General features: G+C 41.2%; 1 protein-coding gene across 4 annotated transcripts in view; it reads left to right on the top strand.

Annotated features, from left to right (window-relative positions):
* The window catches only part of SLC22A23 (solute carrier family 22 member 23), a 171,169-nt gene that overhangs the window by 29,861 nt on the left and 118,070 nt on the right, over positions 1–23,238 (top strand). For 3 of the 4 annotated variants that reach the window (XM_036237454.1, XM_016166671.2, XM_016166672.2), the window contains exons 2-3: positions 6,743–6,846; positions 12,442–12,596. In XM_036237454.1, the coding sequence (XP_036093347.1) occupies positions 6,743–6,846; positions 12,442–12,596 (259 nt within the window). The remainder of the gene's footprint in view (positions 1–6,742; positions 6,847–12,441; positions 12,597–23,238) is intronic. The other variant, XR_004955851.1, reaches the window with a different exon arrangement.

Genomic DNA, 23,238 nt, shown 5'->3' on the forward strand with positions numbered 1-23,238 from the left:
GTCAGGAATTTTGTTTTATTTAAGCTTTTAAAATTTTAAGCAGTATTATCCCCTTCATAATGCAGAAACGTGTTGTCCTTTTATTTCAACTGACTGTTCTCAGGTTTAGAAGAGATGATTTGCATAATGATGGTTAAAACCCTCCTGATTTCTAATGGAACAAGCTCAAATGGGGAATCCCCACTAAAAAAGGTGAAACTTGGGGGAAATATTTCATCTAGTTCCCTATCAATGTTTTTTGCTTTAGTCAATGTACATTGACATAAGTAAACTTTAGGCTGCAAAAACTTGGTTTGTTTCAAGTCACTTTCCAAACAAGCTTCCTCTAGGTCCAAGTTCTTACATTGTGCTGAAATGCATAGTCCTGAAAAGTTGCAAAGGCTTTTGGTTGTTATTTTTTATTTTTAATGATTTTGTTGTACCCTTGCCACCATCACTTCACTTGCCACCATGGGAGTTTATTTATTATTATATTTTCCTGTATTTTTCTCTCATTTCAAGATTTATAGATTAATTATATGCTTTGGTAAGTTGAGAAAAGTATAAAACTGAAAATAAAACTCAGTCTTAATTCAACCCTCCAGGGACAATCACTTTAAATATTTTGGAATGTTGTCTTCTGATTTTCCCTACATACATAAACATCTCTTCTATCTACTGACTGGCTTTTTATTCTGAGACTTTCTCATACCATTATATTATGAGCATTTTACTCTATTAGTTTTCAAAACCAAGTTTTTAATGGCTCTGTTGTACTGTTGGACATTTAGTCAAATTCCCATTTTTTTCTCTTATGAGTTACAACCACTGAACATCATTGCACTGGGACCTCTGGGCATCTCCAATAATTTCCTTAGGAAAAAAGTTCCATGAAAAGGAATTGCTGTGATAAAGAATGTACATTATTTAAAGTAATGTGATGCATATTGCCGAATTGTCTTTCAGAGACACAGTGCCTAGTTTATACTCCTAGCACAGACTTACACCTCTTCGTTTCTCCTGCATCTTTGGGAAATTAAAAGAAGTTTTTTATGAAAAACAAAATATTGAGCTTTGATTTTCATTAGTGGAACTGAGCATTTCCCAAGTGTGTGTGTGTGTGTGTGTGTGTGTGTGTGTGTGTGTGTGTGTGTGTTTAACCGTTTGTTTCATATTTTGTTAATTGGGTGCTTTACTTATTTCTAGTTGGAATATTAAACTGTATCGTTAATACTTATTAAATATTAAGGATATTAATCCTCTGGATATTGTAGGGAAGGATAAAAACCTTTTCCTCTACCTTCCTAGGTTCTGTATCTGGGGCCCTGGAAATCAGACTAACAAAAGACAGATTAACAGAGTTTATTAGCATGTGCAGTTAGCATACATATGGGAGTACTCAGTGATGAGTAACTCAAAGGGATGGTTAAAACTGGAGTTTATATAGCATCTTAACAAAAGAACAGGAAATCTATAGAGAAGCCACGAGACAAAGGAAAAAGTGTTTAGGCTTTTAGGAATGGCAGACTTGGGAAGATAAATATATGGGAGAAACTAATGGGAAATAAGGGTCATTTTAGAAAGATTTGTTTGCAGGCCCATCTCAGTGCTGACTTTATAGTCTTTCCTGGCTAAAAAAAAAAAAAAAAAAAAAATCCCCCAGGAGAGGGATTTTTGGCCGCCCTTATTTCTCAGAAGTTTCTGCTTTTAGACAGATAGGGAAGCTCTGAGAATGCTTCTTTCTACATCAGTTTACCAAATGATTCTCATTTGCCTCCAGCTCAAAATCATCCTTAAGCCAAAGTGGCATCTTTTCGTTGGCATATTCCGATCCCCTACAATATATTTTACAAATTTGAGTCTTTATAATTTTGTTTATGGCATTTTTGATGCATGGAAGTTTTAAATAATTAAGCCGTGTAAAAATTAAGTAGTAACAGTTAAACTGTTGTAAAATCTTTCAGTCTTCCCTTAGGTAGGTAGCTTTTTTTCACTGTAGTTTTTATCCTTAAGAATTCCATTACCTTCAAAATTGAGTGAGTAATTTGTTTCCTTATGGTTTTCCATAAAAATCAATATTTTTATGTCTTTTGTTCTCTTATGTTCCTTTCTTTTCATGTTCATGTTTTACATTTTACTTTATCATCATATTCATTATTGATGAAAATAAGATCATTTTCCTTATCTCCCATTTATTCTTCAGAAATTTCATTTAGTTTCCTGGATGAATATTTCTCTACTCTGACAAGTCAAGCAATTAGATTATTCCTTTGTAAACAATATAAATTTTATTCCTTTTCTTTTAGCTTATCCTTAAATATATATGTAGAAAAAAGTCTACCAGTTTTTCTGTAACCTCTGACTTTTTTTTAAATGGAACCTGTGCAACTAAACTTGAGAACATTTTTTAGAGTCATTTTTCTCACCATTTAGTCATGGCTCACAAGCATCATGCGGCATCGCCATAGCACACCCCGGTCTTGGAACAACGGCAAAGAAAGCAAGCCTCAGACTGTGAAATAGGGCCATGACTTTAACACTTTTATGATCTTGTTAGAACTGCTGATAAAGTGTTAACATGCCTAATTAGAGGATTGTTTTCATTGTTCTGTAGGGAATGGATTTGAGGAAGGCTGGAGATCATGCATGGAGACTCTAGTATTAGTTCAGGAAGGGAGGGTGGTGACATGGCCTACCTCCTGTTCTCTTCCTGCAAACTTCATCCCAAGGAAATTTAATCAGGGAATAGGGTTCAATTTGAAGATACCAGAAACCACTCTAGGTATTTAAGGAGCTAAGAATTGAATACAGGGACATAGTACTCACTCAACTGTAGGAGCAGTGAATGCCTGGGCCTCCAGAAGGATTCCTAGAACAGTTCCCTGGACAGGAGGCTGGGGAATTGGAGCTCACTGTCCAACTGCTGGCTCTAAGATCACACTGTGGCCACCTCCAGACCAAGCCCTGCCAGATCTCACCAGCAAAGTGTCCCACTTACTCCCTGCTTCATATTCTTTCTAATCCAAATCATCCCCCAAATTAGAACTAGGTTGTGCACTGAAAGTTATTTTGGGGTTTACAGCTGATTGGCAGGACCTAAGTCATATTTGAAACCTTAGCTGTGAGACTGGAAGTATTTTTTGTTTTGTTTGTTTGTTTGATTTAGCCTTTCAGCCCACACATCAGAAGGATAGTCAGTGAACCCATACCAAGTCCCCATAAATCAGGTTGTCTGTAGTACAGATGGAGTTTGGGAGCTGAGGAGATGGGCACAGGATATGTTTAAAAGGGAGAATTCTCTGGAGGTGGTGACTGATTCGATGTGGGGAGTGTGAGAAGAGGGGGATGACAAGGGTAATGTCAGATACAAAACCCATTACCTTAAGTCCTGGTTTTGCATATTTTAGATTTTTTAAAGTCCTTTCGCCTTTGCTCAGTGAAATGACCAATTGCCATAGCAGAGCAAACAAATTTCGAGAGCAAGGTGATTACAAAACTTCCTCATACTTCTGAGATTCTTTTGAAGATAATATTATGTCTGAACATATTTTCTTTTCCCAATACATTTTTGTCAATACAGAAGTAGAAGTCAAACAAAGGATGTTGTCTCAATGGTGCCACCAGCCCCACCCCACCCTGGTTGTGGAATGCGTCTCAGGGTGGGTCTGCACGCTTTAAAGAGTGTTGTGATAGGCAGATCCGTGGGCATGAGAAACTTCATCTTAGGGAACCTGCTAGGGCCTGGAGTCACTTTGCTTGTTGACTCAAAGATGCTGTCTACTTTTGTGCCTAATCGAGGGGGTTGATGCACCAGAGGCTGCCTGGTCCTGGATTCCCTGGTCCCCTCCCCCAGGCTGAGCATAGCAGTGTCTGCAGACTCTTCTAACTAGGCTTTCTTTCCTTACTGGCTGTAGAAATGGTTCTGTCTCTTTCAACTTTGTTAGTTTTCCACTCCACTGTTGTTAATTGATAGAAGTTGCATTGAAGTGGCCGCTGAACATCTTATTAGGTAGCAACTAAATTGGGCCATGGCTGCCCAAGGCCAGGTAGAGTTATTATTCGAGTGGCTGAGCTCACAATTTCCCCTACCTCCTAGAATGCTTTCTAACAAAATTTCTTTTGTCTCCTGGCCATGTAAGATAAGCATAATGTGCTCCTTCATATCACTTAACCTCAAGTAAAGTCATCCATGGGAAGTCTGGGTGGAAACCTGAGTGAATGATTCTCTGTCACAGAGCCAATGGCTGGTGCCCTCCTCCTCAGCAGCAACCTGGGATTGGGTGTGCACCTCTCTTGCCAAGAATGTGCCAAGTTGAGGTGCAGGAAGGTGTGGTATGATTATGATATTAAGGATTACAGGCATTATAAACACCTCCTCTCCTAGATTAGCCAGATGTGCTTTATTATAGGGGTAGCTCTTACTCTTGGAATCAATTACTTTGTGGGCAGTTTTCCTGTGTTGGGTAGAGAGGAGAAAAAACAATTCAGAAATGGCCTCAACATATAAACCCAGCTGGGAAAGCAGAATATACACTGTTAGTTATGATGCTTTAACTTATATTATAGGTAGAGCCTGCATTCCTGAAGTTAGAGAATAGTTGCACCTTGAAAGATGTTTATTAAAAATATTTTTTTCTCCTTGAAACAATATACACAAGAATGTTGGTTTTCCAGGCTTGCTGTCAAAAGCCCATTTAACTCATAATCCAGTTTTACAATCCTGCATTTACAGTACAAAACAGTAGCCAAAGCTACTGTGTGTGATTTATGCAGCTTTTGGCTGCATGCTGCTCTTGGGAGTTGATTGTTTGAACCCTAGCCCAGGACTGGGATGCTCATTCATGCACTCATTGTCTTCAGAATGACAGAGAATAGGCAGGGCAGGGTCAGTGAGTTGTTCTCACACTTGAGCAGGTGTCAGAATCACCTGGAGGGCTTTTAAAGCTTGTCTACCACTTACTTCACGCAGGAAGTTCTCATTCAGGTGGGAAGGGGCTAAGAATTTGCATCTCTAACATATTCCTAGATGATGCTGATGGCTGTTAGTGTCTGGAGCACACATTGGGGACCACTGAACTAGACACAGGAGGAAGTTACCCTTCTAAAGAACTCCTGTATCTGAATTCTTAACGATAAGATTCTGTCGGACCAGCAGTGTCCTGCTCTCGACACACAAATAAACCTGGACAACAACACCGCAAACCATTCCATCACCGAAGTTTTGTGCGGTCTGTACTTATATTCCTTTGCTTCCTAAGCCTGGCATTGGCCATCACTCTTGAAGGATGAGGAGTTAGTAACTCTCTCCAGGTTTCGAGAAAGCTAAACATGCATTGGAGGGCATCAGTGAGCAAGTATGTGTCCCAAGAAGTCCAAGGGACAGTGTGACAGGCAGCTGCCTTCCTGCTTACTCAGCAATGGTTGATGTAGAAGTTCAGCTTTCCCCAAAGTCCACTGAAGTTGAGACCCACAGATAAGGACTCCTGGGGGCCTCTATCAGGCTTTCTCAAAATTTGGAAACAGGTTGGCAGGAGGAGGGCAGGACCTGAGCTTACAAGTGGCAGGACCAGAGCCTACGTAATACTCTGGGTCTCAAGATAGACAGGGGGAAGATGGCGAAGGAGGCAGAGCTAAGATCAGGTCTGGCCCAAGGCCTTCTGTATAGGTCACACCCACCCCCACAAATTCTGTATCCACTCTCAGAACTCCTTCTGTTCTGACATTCCCCACTCCCCTCCCTCACAGTACTTTTCTCCAGCTTCTTCACTCTTACCTCTCCATGTCCACTAACCCAGAGTGACTAAAGCTTCCCAGAACGCAAAGCTTTAGCCACTTCTTTCCACCAGGAGGGCATCTGTGCCACTGACGGGGTGATGCGGATGGTGGGGACTGCAGTCTTCATAGCATCGCCAGCAGAGACCCTCTTCGTTTGTCCCTCTGGTCCAGACTTCATCTGTTTGTGGATTGAGTGCTGTGTCCTCATGTGTGCTCCATGAGGACGCACATCACTTCAAGGGACTAAACATGGGTTTCTCTCCTGTTTCTGCAAAAGGAGAAAAGGAAAATGGATGGCTGTTTTTATTTGTTCATTAAATAATAAAACAATTGCAAAAATAGTCTAAATGTTGTATTCACTAATTGATTGGCTTTCTCTCCAAGTAAGCAGATAGCTTTAGAGTGGAATATGGAAAAACACAAGAGACATTTATAAGGAAAATAATATGAATGCTTAGTTAATGTTAATATTTCAACATTTGCTGTTAACTCCTCTATAAGACTACTTACAAAGTTTGAGGAGTTTTATAGGATGGAAAGAAAAATTGCTTTTAATTTCCTCATGTTGTTATGATACCTGGTACAAAAAGTTGGCAGGGCCTTCCCATCTCCTGGGCTGTGGGGCAGCTCTGCCAGTGAGAAGGGTGCTGGTGACCAGGAATGCTCACCTCCTTGGCTGCTCCCTGTCCCTTGGGTTGCCTTCCTGTGGTAGCTGGGAGAGAAGGAATAAACATCCCCAGATTTCATGGGGTTGTTCCCTGCAGACTGTTATAACCTGTCCCAGACTAGAACATTTCACTGCCTTGTGGGCAAGTTATAGTTCTGGATTTTCAAAAAATATTGAAGAGACTCTTAATGGTATTTGTGACATGGCACTGCTAATGGTGTCATGATCCTTACCACAGTTATTATATCGCCCTTATGATTCAATACAGTTGACATCTGTGTATGTTTCTCTCTGATTTATTTTCTATTTGCCCCTCTCTAGTGGGATCTTGTGTGTGATAATGCCTGGAAGGTCCATATCGCTAAATTCTCCTTACTGGTTGGATTAATCTTTGGCTACCTAATAACTGGATGCATTGCTGACTGGTGAGTACCAACGTCCTGCCTCACAATACATTGGAAGCCACAGGAAGCCTTTGCTGGCTAAAGAGGAGTGGTCAGTGTTAGCTACTGTTACTGAGTCTTTTCTCTGCCCTGGTGTTGGAGCCAGGACAGAAGGCCAAAGCCGTCACCTGGAGAATTCAGAACTAAAAGAATTGGCCAGTCCACGTAAAAGACCATTTGGAAGTGAGAATTTAATTTCATTGCAATTCTCTAGTTGCTAGAATCTGGTAAAACCAGCCAACATCCTGCAGCCCTATCTCCTACTGACAGCCAGTGTTTAGTTAGGAAGAGCCTGAGGATACAGGTTCAGGGCTTTCTGGGCTGGGCCCTTAGAGGTTGAGTGTACAAGATGCATCAAAAAATGGGGAGTGGAGGACCTAGAGACTCTGCCCACATGAACTTAATGGGTAGGGTTGTGCTGATGTCACGGATTTTAGAGAGAGAGAATCCTTACATTTGGCTTGGCCAGGAGATGCCTCTATGGGGTCCATGGGAAGCCAGACCTGGAAAAGTGGACAGCATTTGGATAATAGGTGGGCATTGCAGGCAGAAGAAGGGTAGTGACCAGAGGTGAGGATGAATATGCTTTACTTGAGTGGGTGAGGAGGTCTAAGGGCCTGGAGCAAAGCGTATGGTTCAGGATGAAGTGATGAGGTTGGTAAGATGGAGATGGGGTGGAGGACATGGTAGCAGAGATGGTAATGATAATAATAGTAGCAACGTTAGCAGCTGACACTGACTGATTACTGTTGCCAGGCACTGTGCTAAGTATCTTTGTATGTGAACATATCCCATCCTCACGGCACCCCTGTAAGTAGGTACTATTATTACTATTGTCTTATAGTGGGAAAACAGAAGTTTAAGTAAAATCCCCAAATTCACTCAGCTTTTAAGTTGGAGAGCCAGGACTCAATACTAACCCCCTGGTTCCAGAGCCTGCCTCTTCACAAGTGTGCCGCAACACTTATATTTAAGGCATTCTGTGGTCACAAGGGCAGCAGTGGTGACACATTTGAGCTGGGAGGCGGGTGCTCAATGTTGACAGGATTTTCAAGGAACAATACTGCTTAAGGAGAGAGCTGTTCCCCTTGACCTTCTTTTATCATTGGAGGAACTCCTTTTGTGACTAGGAATGTCTTGGACCCAACGACACAATAAGGGCCACGAGTGAAACAGCAAATTCCTATGCCTGTGGCTTCGCTCTCTGGTGCCCTCTGTACCCTGGTTAGATGAGAAAGCTGGCTGGGGTGCTCCAGCAAGAGCCGGGGGGACAAAGCAGCAGGTGGAGCACAGAAGAGTTATGTACTACTTTCAAGTTCTGGAAATTTCTTTCCAAAATTTAGTCTCTATTTTGGAGTTCCTTGCATTAACATGTAGTGTGATTTCCTGTGTGTTAAGAATTTGCTTAATCATCATTTGTTAAATGCTTCATAAGGACACATTTCCCGGGGGCAGTAACAGAGAAGCTGTAAAGGACCTCTGGAAACCTATGCCAAGGTCCCCTTGGATTTTTTTGAGGGGTGGGGAGAGTGCAAGGGTTTTTTTAACCAATATTTGAGCTTAAAGATTTTCAGAGTAAGCTATACTGATCTAACAGATGCTCTAATTCCAATATACGACCACAAGGACGTTTTGTTTCTCAGAAATCTGCATCGAAGTAGTTTAGGAAAATACATGAATATAATCCACATCACTTCTTTCTACAAAAGCAAACTTCACTGAGCTTTTATTGTCCTTGTCCAATGATTTCATAAGGAAAGCAAATATGTACTTCTACTCATATCAGTCTGTAATGGGTTTAAATTGTTTGGAAGTTGTTTTGTGATTTTTTGCTTCTTGCATATACATGCTATGTAGCCTCCCTGACCACACACCAGGCCTGAGGACAAAAAACAGAAGAGTTTAGGGTCTTCCTTCCCGAGCAACCAGTCCGATGTTGCAAACCCACTTCCCTGTAGTTGCTTTTCCAGGGTCTGTGGTGGATGGATGAGGCTGCCCAGAGACTCGGGACACAATGCTTTGTGCTGTGGCTTTTTTGAACATTTTGAGTGGGCCTCAGTTCCAGTTTGAAAGTTTGATGTTTTCCACCATTCATTCATTCATTCATTCATTCATCCATCTGTTTTTGGTATTTCACTCCCTGTTAGAGCCTTGCTTGAAAGAAAATAAACACATTTAGAGGGAATTCCAGATTTCATAATTGTGCCACCCATTTCATGGCTACATGGGAAAGTTGATTAAGTTATAGGTTAAACTTTCTAAGACTGCAGTCAGCATATAATAAAACTTAATTAATATACTTTTTTCTTTAATAAGTTACTGTTCTCCACACATATCGTGTTTGGGGATGTGCATTATATATTGTCATATGATGCGTTTCGATGTATGGAAGGGAACAGTCCTGTCAGTGGTTCTCACCAGAAGAACTCTGCCCCACCCCCCCGACCTCCGACTTGTCCCCTACATCATTGGTTCTTTTGCTGCGTATTCGGCAGTTCTTGCTGTAGGAGCCCTCTGCACCCTTCTCCAGCTGGGCCTGGGAGGATGGCCCTTTTGAATTGCTATGGAGGACCCCTTGCCTTCTAGCTCCTGACTGAGCCTGACTGGAGAAAGGGAGGACAGTGAGTTGGGGGCATTTTAATCCCTAGCTTGGTCTCTGCAGGGCTGCCAGGGTTGGCTGCCTCCTTTGGGCCCCTCTACACATAGTCAGTCAGTCTCTCTCTCTCTCTCTCTCTCTCTGTACCAAGACCATCTGTCCCCCAAGTCCCCTGCTGTTAATAGCCCCAAGGTTTTCCTCATAACTTGCCCCTCCATTTGTAAATAACCCCTTTATTAAAATATCCTCAAATTGTGGGATACCTGTTTCCTATTGAGATCCTGTATTACTGCTCTATGGCTGCTGTAACAAATTACCACATACTTGGTGGCTTAAATTAATTTACGTTTCTGTAGTTCACGCTAGGCTAACATCAAAGTGCTGGCAGGGTTGTATTACTTTTGGGGTGCTCTAGGAGAGAATCTATATTCTTGACTTTTCAAGTTTCTAGAGGTTGCTTGCATTCCTTGGCTCTTGGCCCCTCTTTTGGCTTCATAGCCAGCAAAGGTCAGTCAGGTCCATCTCACTCTGCCTTCTCTCTGGTTCTCTGCAACCAGGAGAGGTTGTCTATGTGCTTAGATTGGACCCACCTGAATAATCACCTCATCTCAAGGTCCTTTACCTTACTCGCATCTGCAGAGCCCCTTTTGCCATGAAAGGTAACAGAGTCACAGGTCCTGATGATTAGAACGTGAACATCCTTGGGGGCCATTATTCTGCCCACCAAGGGTCTAACTGATAAGCTCTCTACACTACAGATTTAGGAGTGTGATTTTATCAGTCATCTCTGAGGGGATTCTGTTCTTGGAGAGACAGTTCACACTAAAACTCCAGTGGTTATAACTAACACTTGTTTAATGCTTGCTAAATCACTTGCACTTACCTCCTCGTGATAACAATCCCATTAGGTCGGCATTGACGGGCTGTTCCTAAAGAAAACATGAAGCTCATTTGGGCAACTGTGGTCTTTCTTAAGATCATATAGTTCATAAATGGTGAGTCTGGGTTCCAGGCCAGGGTGCTCAGAATTGAAAGACCAAGTTTGCTCCACAGTTCCTAATAGTATTGTTTACTTACTTATTTTAGGAACCATGTGGGAGGGAAAGATTTAGAATAGTTTCTACAAGCTAAAAAAAAAAAAAATCAAGGATCTTTTCTAAAGTATCAGAACAGGGCAAACCATGTTGGTAGGCATCAGGGATGTAGACATGCAGGAAGGAATCAAAAGAGCTGCAACAGATAACTATTTGTTTTGTTCCAGGCACTGTGCTTATGTCCACCATCTCTCTTAAAGATCTGAATAATGCCATGACTAGGATGGTATACCCCCTATTTACAGACAAGAGATATGAAGGGACGTAAAAATGGATAAGTTAGATTTTATTTTCTTTCATTTTAAGAGGCCAACTAAACCATATTTTAAATTTATTTCTATGAATTCACTTGGTTTGCACAAAATTACTTATAGTCTTTCCTGATAAGGGCTCAGTGTCCCCAGCACCAGTCAAGCGAAGTAATTAATGGCTAAAATCTCCAACAAGACTATTGACTTAGGTTAGCATTGACCTTAATTCACTAAACTAAAGTGTCTATGGGGAATATTAGAAGCCTAAGAAATCCTGAATGAAATTGTGTCCTGTAGTTCCCTCCCCTAAATTTCCTTGAAGTTACATCCATGTCCTTCAAAAGGCAAAGCCATGTGTTACTTAGCATTGCTTTTCTAAAAAACAGCTTTATTGAGAAGTAATTTATGTACTATAAAGTTCACCATATTAAGTGCACATTTCAATGAGTTTTAGTATATTTACAGAATTATACAACCATCACCACACTCTAAGTTTAAAACATATCCACCACCCTAAAAGGAAGTCCGACCATTTATAGTCACTCATTCTCACTCCTAGCCCTAGACAACAATGATTCTACTTTCTGTTTTTCGCTGTTTGCTTTTTCTGGTTATTTTGTTTTCATGTAGATGCCCTGTCATAAGAATGTCCACCCGAATTCAAGCCATTCATCTACCTATCATGTGTTTGGGGTCCCAGGCATGGATTTTCTTCCTTTGGCACTTATCTAATTTCTCTGTGAGCTGTTGTACCTCAAGCTGGTTGTGTTATATTAATTTGTGTATTAGAGATCCCTTCCCTTTAATAAGTTGATGAAGGAAAATCTGGAAGATTAGCAAAAGACACATGGAGATCTAGTGGCTTTCCATTCCCATGGATCACCCCTAATGTCCTCCCAGCCACACCTAGAGTACATCACTCCATTGTGGTGCCACTCTAGTAATCTGGCAACCTAGTTTGTGTGCTGCTTTTTCCAGAAACAGTGGACTGAGTTTCCAACCCCTTGCTGTCTGGTGAGCTTCACTTTCAGGTCTATACTCATTATTTAAAGTTCAAACTATCATAGTTTAGTCCGTGATCCCTTAAAAATTAACTCTTATCACATAGTTGAAACAAATCAGCAGCCGGCTGGGCCCTTGCCCTGACAGGCTGTGTGTGAGATCAGGTACCTGAGTAGTTACCAGACCTGAGAAGGGAAATGAAGCTGCTTCACTCCGTGTCTCTGTAGGCTTTGGAGCCAATTCCAAAGGTCAGTGATTTCTCGAGACATTTTATGCTGGGCGTGTCAAGGTTTATGTTTGGGGAGTTGTTATTGATTTTGTTACTCTTGCCTTGAATTATCCTCCTATGTACTCAGAAATAGACTTGCCAACAGGAATTAGGTTCCTGTCTCAGTTCTATTATGCAGTAGCCATTTAATCTATACCCTCTTATCTACAAAATGAGGTTGGGCTAAATTTTACCCAAGGGCCTTTCTGTCCCTAGATCTACCAAAGTGGGTCTCAGTAATATGAAGACTTTTAGTCCAGTACTCATTCAACATCTATTGGACACCTGCTGGATACTGGGTTTCAGCATCTAGCATCATGGCCCTGTTTAATGATGACTCCTAACTTATTCCCTCTCCGTACACAGGGTCGGCCGGCGGCCTGTGCTGCTGGGTTCCATCATCTTCATTTTGATCTTTGGACTGACCGTGGCACTGTCAGTGAATGTGACAATGTTCAGCACACTCAGGTTCTTTGAAGGATTTTGCCTGGCTGGAATAATTCTCACCTTGTATGCATTACGTAAGTAGGAGCTTTCACAACTAGTTTTGAAGAAATTAGCATAAGTATTGCTGCTGCTGCTGCTGCTGCTGCTGCTGCTGCTTAAGAGGTTTTGGGAAGGGTGCTCTGCATGCTGATGGTTGGGGATGGCATTCTTTCAGAAGCACAAACTTTAGTGGCCTCAAGTGTTGTGTAAAAACTTTCTCAGGTAATGTAATCTAACATCCACTCTATCCTGATCTCCAGCTTGGGATCAGCTCACATCAGAGGACACAGAAAGTTGCATAATTGCTTAGAGAAGTGGGGATCAGCCCACAGATGATGTATGGAGGGTCTTTTGCTTTGCTCCAGAATTTTCTGCATTGATACTGTGTGTACTTCCCAATCTAATATGTAATTGGGTGTCCCTGAACTTGGTTCCAGAAAGGTATACCATGTACCTGCTACCATTTGGTGTGGGCTTGGTGTTTTGATTGACTCTTTAAAAGTTTTTCTCTTCTTTTTCTCCTGTGAGGCTTTGCGGAGTCCAGAATTTCCACATCCTAATGTGCCGAGGTATCGCCTTAGGTGGCCAGAACTTGAACCCTAAGCATTGGTACTAGAAGAGTAAATGGCAATATTTATTAGTATTTGCTTTTTTTTTAGGGTGAAGAAAAATTTATTCCATTAATCCATCATGTTTGTTGGCTGTATTAACACTCCTGTCAAATATGGTTATATTTCTCTTCTCTGTAGTTGGTGTGTTCTAGAACACAGCCACAAACCCCTGAGAAGGAAGATTATAGGTATTAATATTACACTTATTTTCTAGTTTTATACTTTTTAATCACACAGTAGAAAGAACTGTTAGGAATAATGTAAGATGATTTATAATATGTTTTGTCTTTTTCTTTCTCTTTCACAACATGAGTAGGAATCAGTTACAGATTAAGTAGCAATTTCCAGTGAGGTCAAATAAGAATAGTTCTGATTCTCTTACGTTTGCTTATTAAAGACTTGATAACACTTTTAGATAACCTGAATTTTTATTCCCCTATTATATAGAATAGAAATATAAGCAATTTGTAACATAGTTTTTTAGTCACAAAGAGGAAATGGGCATAGACAAAAGCGACAGGTGTATTCTCTAAATCCACAGTTTTCTCACCTTCCTCCCACACTGAACTGTTTCCAGTTTATTTACATTTATTTCTGAACCCTGTTTCTTGTGTGTGGGGGGTGGTTCTTTAAAAATATATGTGTTCAGGGTCAGTTGGTCTAGGTCATGGCTGTTCGTTTCTTTGAACAACCAATAACTATTGGGCTTGAATGTTTCCAGACAGCATGCCTGTGCTGTTCTCTGGCCTTAACCTCCTGTTGGTCCGTGCAGAGGAGCAAGTCCCCTGCTGTTTTTTTCGAAGAGACTATGGACTCTGCTCTCATATGCTCTCTTGCCCTGCATGTGTGCAGGCGTGACTGGGTCTTCTCTTCATGCAGCCAACCTTGCAAGGCTCCTTGTTCTCACAGGAGAATGTCAGTGCAGTGCTTCTTTGTGGACGACCATTAAAGGAAAAAGCTCTGCATGTTGACAAAATAGAATAGCTGTGCTCCAGGAACTTAGCATAGACTATAAGCTCAACCTCACCATCCCGCTACTTATCAAATTCAGTGGAGAGAATGTTAATGGAAAATCGTCTTCAAGCAAAGATGACAAATTGGTTTTATCTTGCATGCCAACTGCCAGGGATTGGTAGAGGCTGCCAGGGAACTCAGAACTTCAGAGGACATGTTGGGGCTCAGCTGAAGAGAGCACCTTGATCCATTGGCCATGTCTGCCTGTGATGAGGAAGGAGGGTGAGGAAGGGCTGCGTGGATCTGGCACTTGTCATATCCACAGATGCTCCCTGAGTTAAGCCAGACCAGGAGAGATTCCCTCTGAACTGCATCGTTTGAGCCTCACGTAGAATTACTTTACTGATTTGTGTTGCGATATCATGGCATTGGCCCTGTTAAAAAAAAAAAAAAATGAAGCAAAGGGTGTTTTTTCAAGAGATTCCATAGTGAGCTCTTTATGGTAAAAAGTTCTCTTCCATTTCCAAACCATACAAAAAACGTACTTACCCTCGGAAACTGCTTTGCTTTTATCTTGTAGGCACAGAATCATGTAAACCATGCATCTGTAAACTTTTTTCTGTAAAAGGCCAGGTAGTAAATATTTTAGGCTTTGCAGGTCTCTGTCACAACTATTCAACTGTGCTATTGTACCATGAAAGCAATCATAAATAATATGTTAATGATTAGGTGTGGCTGTGTCCCAGTAAAACTTTATTTACAGAAACAGATGGTGGGCTGGATTTGACTAGCAGGCCATAATATTTCAGCCACTGATATGAGTCTTTTTTTCCATTGACTGCAACGAAGCTTAGAATCTGATCTAGCATGTGTATGTACCTGATAAGATGAGCTTTAAATTCTGGCCTCTCTTCTAATTTCATCTGAACTGTCACACTTTAGTTTCTCCTTTGTCCCATTTTCCTGTCTCTATAATTTAAATTTTATTGTATTGTATGTATTTGTGTAGGCAACTTAAAATTTTTTTTTCTGAAATAAATCAGGGTATAAATAAATAGTTAAGTTTTCTTAGGGTGGGGTTACAAATGAAATACCATGACAAATACCAATGCAATGAAAAATTCCAGGTATCAACCAATGGCCCACTGCCTGAGCTAATACAATATCTGGTATAGAAAAATTAAAATAAAGCAAAAGGACATAAATGATTACTTGGAGTTTATTGAGAAAATATTTAAATTATGTAAATAAGGGGATGTTGATTGAGAGATGGCAGAAGAACTAAGCTTGGCAAAGGAGAATCAAAAAGAAGAAATAAAGTGATAGGTAGACAGGATTGGGGTAGGCTATGGTATATGCTGGGCTGGGCCAGCCCATCTCTCGGACAGTCCTGGATCAAGACAGAGGTTGGTGATGAGAAGTTAAGAGACAACCTCTGGGTCAGTAGGGCAGATGAGTCTGAAGTTCCAAATCAAGGTGCTTGCTAGCATTTTATACACGAGTAGTATATGTGCTTAGTTAACGCTTAAGAATTTGTTTTGCTTAAAGGAAATTATTGACAATCTTGGTCACAGGGTTGAAGTATTTCTTGACTCTAAAGAAAAGTTGAAAACTTTTAAAATTATTTGGGAGGTACCTTTTAATAGTCCTGACTTTTTCTACCTCTTCAACCATAAGGTTTTTATCTCACTTAATGCATCTGATGGAAAGGCCTGTACTTTCTCAGAAGAGAACTTTTTTTTTAGTCTTGCAGGTGCTTGGCAGTGTAAGTAGGGAAAGTAATGATTTTTGCAGATTCTGATTCCTGTGTAGCTTGCCATGAGGGTGGACTCCGAGTACTGAGAAATGCTGCTGACTTGGGAAAGTTTTCCGCTTTATGTGCAAGGCCGCTTAAGGTTTTTTTGTGCTTTGGAATTTTTCGAAGGTACATTTCAGTTAAGTACTCTCTCTTTTAAACTTTGTTTCCTTCTAGTCACCAAAGGGAGATGTGGTTGTGTAATTAGGACATGAAATAGAAATTATTGGCAACTTCCCCAGGAGTCTTTACGTGGAAGCAGAGCACGTTGGCAAGAGCCAGAGAGAACAAGGGAAGATGAGAGGGTTTGTGCAGGGGCAGCATTTGTGCTTCCTGCCTGCCTCTGAGGCCATCAGGAGACACTGAAATAATTAAATACACTTGGGCTATATCAGTGGCTTAATTGTATCCTTTTACCTCTGAACAAAAAAAAAGGGAGGAGGAAGTAGAAAATCTTAGCTGGGCACAGGGCAGGGAACCACAGACAAATAAAAGAAGCAATCACGTTTCCCTATTTGTTTATGAAAATAAAGTGTTACTGAGGACTAAAGAAAGAGTCACTTTTCATTATAGGCAAACATTATTTGTGGTGCTGTGACTTCTTTTTCCAACTAGGATTCATAACTTCATTGGGCGATACAGCATTAAGATGTCTTTCTTCAAAAGAAGCCAATGAGAGATTATTGCTTTATAATTTGATTTGATGTTGGAGATAATAAGTCCTTTGGGAGAGAAATGTTTTTGTTAATGTAAATACTTTTTTTGATTTTTTCTCATTTGATCTCTGTCTTCCCCCTCCCCATATTTAACTACTGCCCCTCTCCCCCAATTTGATATAATGAGCACTGCTTTTTTCTGGCAGAGACCATACCTTAGTTACTGTGGGCAAATGAACATCAATTTTTTTTGTGTTCCTTTTTTTTTTTTTGGGGGGCCGAGCAACAATGAATGCTTTTCTTGAAGAATTTTCTCAAAGCTGCATGTCCTCATTATAACCCAGATAGCCTAAATAATTGGATGAATTTTATGCATAATCAGGGAGTGACCAGAAATTTCACAGGTAACTAAGTCACTGATTACTTTGCAGAATTAGAAGCCAAGTCTTAACTGGTAAATACACTCAGAAAAATCTTGGGTTTGCTCAGGGCGGAGTGATGTTCTCTTTTTCACATAGCACTTCGTTTTAGTCTATCACTGAAGTGGCTTGAGTAATTTGTCATGTGCTGCTGTGGGGTGACTTTTTCTTCCTCATTATTTCATATATTTCTATAACTTGATGTTTTTCTGAACTAACATTCCTTGGAACATATTTCAGTCTACAGGGTTATTAAGAATCAAAGCTGTGCTGTACATTTTTTAAAAATTGAACCAAAGGCTTCATGTAGTGAGTTATTGAACTGTGGAATGAATAAAATGGAGATTGTTGAGCTGTGGAATTACTAGAATGGAAATTGCTGTCGTCAAGTATAAGTGACTTCAACTGTCTTTGCTTCTTCTGGGGAACAAATATTTGCATTGCATCTGGGTGAAGGGAAAGTTTCACATGAATGCATGCTTGGTCATCATAATCCATGGGTCTCTTTCCCTCCCTCCCATTACCCCATCTTTAGATACCTGGGTCTTCCCAATGGCAGCAAGCTCTTCGAGCCATAACCCTGTTCTTCCGGTGGGACCGGCTCTGCTGACAGGGCTTTTTCCACCAAGGGAATGAGTCACAGTTTATCAAAAGCCTTGCCAAACAGTTTTATGTATTTTTTAAAAGCTTCAGAAGAATTTTTGTTTTGTCCAGGTTCAGACTGACAGGGCTGAGAAATTAGAGAAGATTGAGTTTCTCCATCAGTCTTTTTCTTCACTGGACACACGTCACTAGCCCTGCAGACAAACTGAAAAGCAAAGGAGTAAATGTATAAGTAAAAAAGTACCGAAGTTTTTGTCCTCTACCACGCCATCTTCCCTCTGCCACACTTCTGAGGAATCACAGCTCCTGGTGTAACCACAAAATGTCAAGTGACAGCAGAACTCCTGGTCAGTGAGTTTTAATCCCTAGGATAGGGACAGTGTGGCAGCCAGTAAGGGCAGTGCTACTCGTTGGAGGAGTGAGTTGTCAGGCAGGGAACAAAAAAAAATGCCACTGAGGACTAATTTTTCTCAAAGTTGTACCAGCCCTTCAAATAAAGATTATTAAACCTCTCTCTCTATTCTTACTTATGTGTTAGCCCAAACTTGAATTTATAGCCAAGACTTTTCTCTAAAAAGAAAACAAAAACAAAAACAAAATGCCCGTATGTCTTGTAAGGGCTTATAAGGATATATTGCCTTACCTGCATGTTAAAAATGGAAAAACGAGGACAGAGGAAGAGTAAGTTGCTATGTGACATCCTAGAGACTCATACACACGCACTTTTTTCATCCAGAAGTTAGGGCAAGAAAACATGTTTATCTTGCCTAAATGTATAGGCGAGCTTCTAAATGCACATTTTTGGGGGTGTTTTGAATTCAGTGAAAATACTCTTGTCTCAGAATTTGGAGGAAAAGCAGCAAGTATTTAGATATCTGGTGTTTTAAAAATTAGAGTGTTTGGATGCCTTTTCCACATAGTGGAGGATATTATTAAAGCTGTATGTATCCTTAAGAGCTAGGTTTCTCCTAAACTAGAATTTTAGTGGTGCATGAGAACTTCGTTTGGAACAAAGCTGTTTGCCACACTAAAAGAGAAAGTGGAAAGATCTGGAAATCAGGAGATCTGAGCTGTAATGTGAGCTCCACAGTGGACTGACTCGGTGTCTTTGGCCAATTGCTTCTGTCTCCCTCTCTATAAAGTCAGGGCATGAGTTTTTATGCTGTGTACTGTGGACCTATGGAGTCCCTTCTTGGAACCTTTTGTAGGGTAAAATGAATGGAAAACAAAAACAAATGGATTTTATATGACAATATTTATTACTGCTATAAAAATAAAACAACAAAACCAAATGGAAAACTCTGTCCTCATATCTTCCAGTTTTAGAATTCTATGGCTATTGAATTCTAATCTTAACTAGTGAGCATCTTTCAGTGTTGAGGAATTCATAGTTCCAGGTAGTGGGGGCATGAAACCAAGTGTGCTTGGCCCCCAAATTATGTCCTTTTTAAGCCCACACTAATGACCAGAGTTGTTGGACTTCATCCTCGTTCTCTGTGAGGCTGCTGCACTAAGTGTCTATCAAGGTGACATAGGAAGGGATGGAGCCATAGGGTAAAATTAATGGTTAACAGCCTCCCTTTCCCCAGGGTTCCAGACCCTGCCCTCTTGTCAACAACTTCACCCTTCCTGACCCCTTCTTGCTCCCTCCAGTCTCCTTTCGTACCTTCTGCCTGGTAGACTCTCAGGTCCATTTCAGGACTCCTATTACACTCGACAGAATTTTCTTTTCTCACCTGGAAAGACAGGATGAGACATAAAGCTAAAAGATGTGCCGACCCGTAGAGGGGCTTGAGGAGAAGTAAGAGAGCAATGTTGGATTGACTTTTTTTTGTTTTATTTTTTCACTCTTGAAACAAAAGAGTGGAAATAATTCAGTTACCTTGAGACCAAGAATACCAGGCTTCTTTAAAGCATCCAAACATATCTAGTAGGAAGTAAAATTATTACTCATTTGCTAAGACTTCTGTTAGCAAAAGAAACATGACCTGGGCTGAGGAAACAGAAATAGAACTCAAATGATGTAGTTAGCCACTGCGTTACTCTGTGCCATGCCACATAAACTCTGCTTCAGATAATTTTTTTGGTGATTCTCATGAAAACACAAGACTACTTTTTCCTTCGCTCATTTTCTTGACAGACATTTGAGGACTTACCAGGTGTCAAGGAAACAAGGATTCGTCACCTCGATTTACCAGTCAAGTTACCATGTTACTTGCTGGGCACTGTCAGATGCTGAAAACACAAAAGCAGACACACCCTCCTGCCCTTTAGGACACTCAGTTTAGTGAATAAAGATGCAAGGACTGAGAGTGTTGGAAAGTGAACCCTGAGCTGGGAGCTTTGTAGGAGAGTAGCTGTTTGCTATTTACGGTGGGTATTCAGAGGCCAAAGGAGCCTAGTGCATCCTCAGGTCTGTGGATGGTTAGCTGGTTAGAGCCCAGAATCTGAATCATGAATAGCAAAGCATGGGAAGGGGGCTGGGACAATGCATAAAGATTCTGTAACCTCAAGACAGTGCCAGGCTGAAGGGTCTTAAGCAAGAAAGGCAAACCTTTAGATGCATGTTTTGAAGGGATCACTCAGGCTGCGACAGTGGAGAGCAGATCAAGAAAGAAGGCCACAAGCTAAAAGCTGGAAGGCTGTTGCAGTATCTAGGTAAGGAAGAAGAAGAGTCTGAACAAAGGCTGTGACCACAGGGAAGGAGAAACTGAAAGGAGGTGGAATCCACAGCCTAGATGATTGAAGAGAAGGGAGAGAAAGGAGGGAGAGGACCAGGTGATTAGCTCAGGCACCTGGATAGATTTTCCTCCAAATAGTGAGGCAAAGGATGTAGCCCAGGCAGGCATTCAGATTCCAAATCCTATAGATTTTAAAGCCATTGGCCACGCCTTTCCTCTGATAGGTTTGGCGGGGATAGCTTCATTTTCAGATACAATGAGTTGGTGGTGCTTTAGGGGCATCAGAGGAGATTGGTTTAGCAGGTGATTGGCTATTCAGAAGTTCAGGAACAAGTTCCAGTGTTAGCAGTAAAAGGCTGTAGAATAGCTAAGATCACCCAGAAACTGTATAACATGAGAAGGAAATGGATGGAGGTAGGAGAACCAGTTGAGGGAGATGAGAAGGAATAGATTGAGTAGACAGTGGAAAGTCAGAATAGGCTGATAACCAGGGAGCTAAGGAAGGTGCCAATGAGAATGTCAAATGATCCAAGAGAAGGATTGAGAAATGTCTGTGGATGTAGCAATGATTGCCTAGTAGGTCAGAGGTAACTGGGGCAAAAGCAACTTTAATTCAATTTAGTGATTAATCTAAATTATTTCAAGCATTGAATTTAATTCCTGTATTCCACAGAAGACTGTCTTGTTATTATGTCTGATATTTTAGAAAGAAAATAAAATTTTTTATTGTGGCAAATGTGTATAAATAAATTTACCACTGCAGTAATTTTTAAGTGTACAGTTCAGTAGCTTAAGTACATTTACATTTTTGTGCAAGAAAATAACTTTTTAACAATGGTAAATGTTCATTATAATTGGGTAGAAAAAAATAGAATTGGAAGACAAATCAGTAAAGACTTATTTTTTCAAGTCACCTGAAACAAACAGTACATTATCACGGCTCTGTAACTGGAAATTCAGAACTACATTTGAGTTAAAGATGCAGTTTTTTTCTCCACATGATGTGGCTCTCACTAAAGGCAGTGTCCGAAGAGTTGACAGGCACCCCACGCCATACCCATGAATGCATGTGCAAGAACACATTTCAGCAGCTGAAAACATCCTGGGAAGGATCGCAATGGTGGATGTAAGCCAAGCCCTGCCACTCACCCATTGTGATCTTGGGCAAGGTACTTAACTCTAAATCAGTTTTCTCACTAATAAAAGCTTGTGCAGAAGATCAAGAGCATGAATGCAGTTGCCATCAGTAAACCATGGAGATCCAGAGCCATGCTGGTGGGCACGTGTGTTTGCACACAAGCTTCTGTCCACATGACAGCTGCTGTTCCATTAAAAGCAGGGATCCTGTGCTGAGATAATCAGCTCTTTCCTCTTGCAGTAAGGCCTTCCTATGTGAAGATGTCTCTGAGATCACAGCAAGCTTGGAAAATGTAACTAAAGAGGAACTTAGGCCTGGGCTGACTACTGTCTTAAGGTCACAAAACCGGGGTGCGGTGGGAGGGAGAGAGGTGGAAGCTAAGAATCTGCTTCATAATTGTTTTTCCAGTGGCCAGCTTAATAAACTGCCTCTTCTGTAACATCCATTCAGAGTGCCATAGACTCTATTTTAAAAGTCCTAACCACATCAGGAGTGGGAGACGATAATAAACTAATGGAAAAATTCTCCTGGACAAATCATGCATTGGGACCTTGGCTCTTCTTTCAGACACCAATATCTGAGTATCTGTCACACCCAGAATACTGCATTAATTGCTGAGAAAAGTCTCTAAAGAAATACAGGTAGCCATTTTCAGGATTTATGTTATACATATTCAAAAAAGCTCTCCCTTTCTCTTGTCTATGTTGTCCGTCCCTGCTTCATAAAAAGCCTGTATGTATTTTCTTACATTTTTAAGTGTTAACTCATGAAACTTGCTCACTGTCCCTTCATGCAGCTGTTGTCCTGCTGTGGTCCTAATGTTGGCTCTGTTCTGCTATAGAGTTTCATTTGCTTTAGGTTGAGATGATGGTAGTTCCAGTTTGTGACATGATTTATGTGAAATGTATGCTTCCAGAACAGGTGTGAGTGGCTATGTGAGGACAAGTGTTTCTTTGAAATAGCACAAGGTTTGTTTTCTGTTGTATTTCCAAATGACTCATTGGGAGGAAAAGCTGTTTAGGAATCACCTTCCAATTACTGGTCCAAGAATATGTAAAACCTAGCAAATATTTAGGGTAAGATGATGGACAGTGCTTTGTTTTGTTTGTTTTTCTGTGCCCTCTGAAGAAGCATTCCCGCTGTGTGAATAGCCCCCAAGCCAGCATCTGGGCCTTCAGGATTCATGTGCACTGAGGCTGAGTGAGGATGTCCTGTTAGGCTCTTCCCGGGTTGTGAGGACCCATTGAGCCCTTCTTCCCGGAGTCCACCAAACTCCACGGCTAGCTGGCGGGTGGGCCCTTCCATTGCCATGTTTGCAGCTCCTGCTGGCCGAGACTCTGGATATGGGGCCTGTCTGGTGATTCCCTATGAAGTCAGACTCATGGGCCCTCGGCTGTGGCCTCCACTCTGATGGAAACCAGCTTAGGGAGTCTGAGGAGCCAGGGAAAGGTTACACTGGGCTGGGATGCTCTGCTCTCTGGGTGGCATTTCCAGCTGACCAAGTAGGACAGCTCAGAGGCCAAGGTGTGCTGTTCCTGCTGAGCCTCCTGCATGGGACACAGAGACCTGAAAATTATGGGTCTCTGATTAAGGGTTGCTGTTTTCCCTTCATTTCCCACTCCGTGTGACCTTGGATGATTCTTGTCCAACCAGAAGTAGCCCACTCTTCTTCAGAAGCTGAAAGGTTCTGGTTCCTTATAATCTGTGCTTTTTGAAAGCATCTCTGCTTGATATTTGCTCTGTCTCAGTTCTGGGAAAGAGCTACAAACTCCCTTCAAACCATTGTCAGGGTGGGAGCTAAGAACCATTTAGTTCTAGCC

This window comes from Rousettus aegyptiacus, unplaced genomic scaffold (assembly GCF_014176215.1).
Source record: "Rousettus aegyptiacus isolate mRouAeg1 unplaced genomic scaffold, mRouAeg1.p scaffold_m13_p_1, whole genome shotgun sequence".
Taxonomy (NCBI): Eukaryota; Metazoa; Chordata; class Mammalia; order Chiroptera; family Pteropodidae; genus Rousettus; species Rousettus aegyptiacus.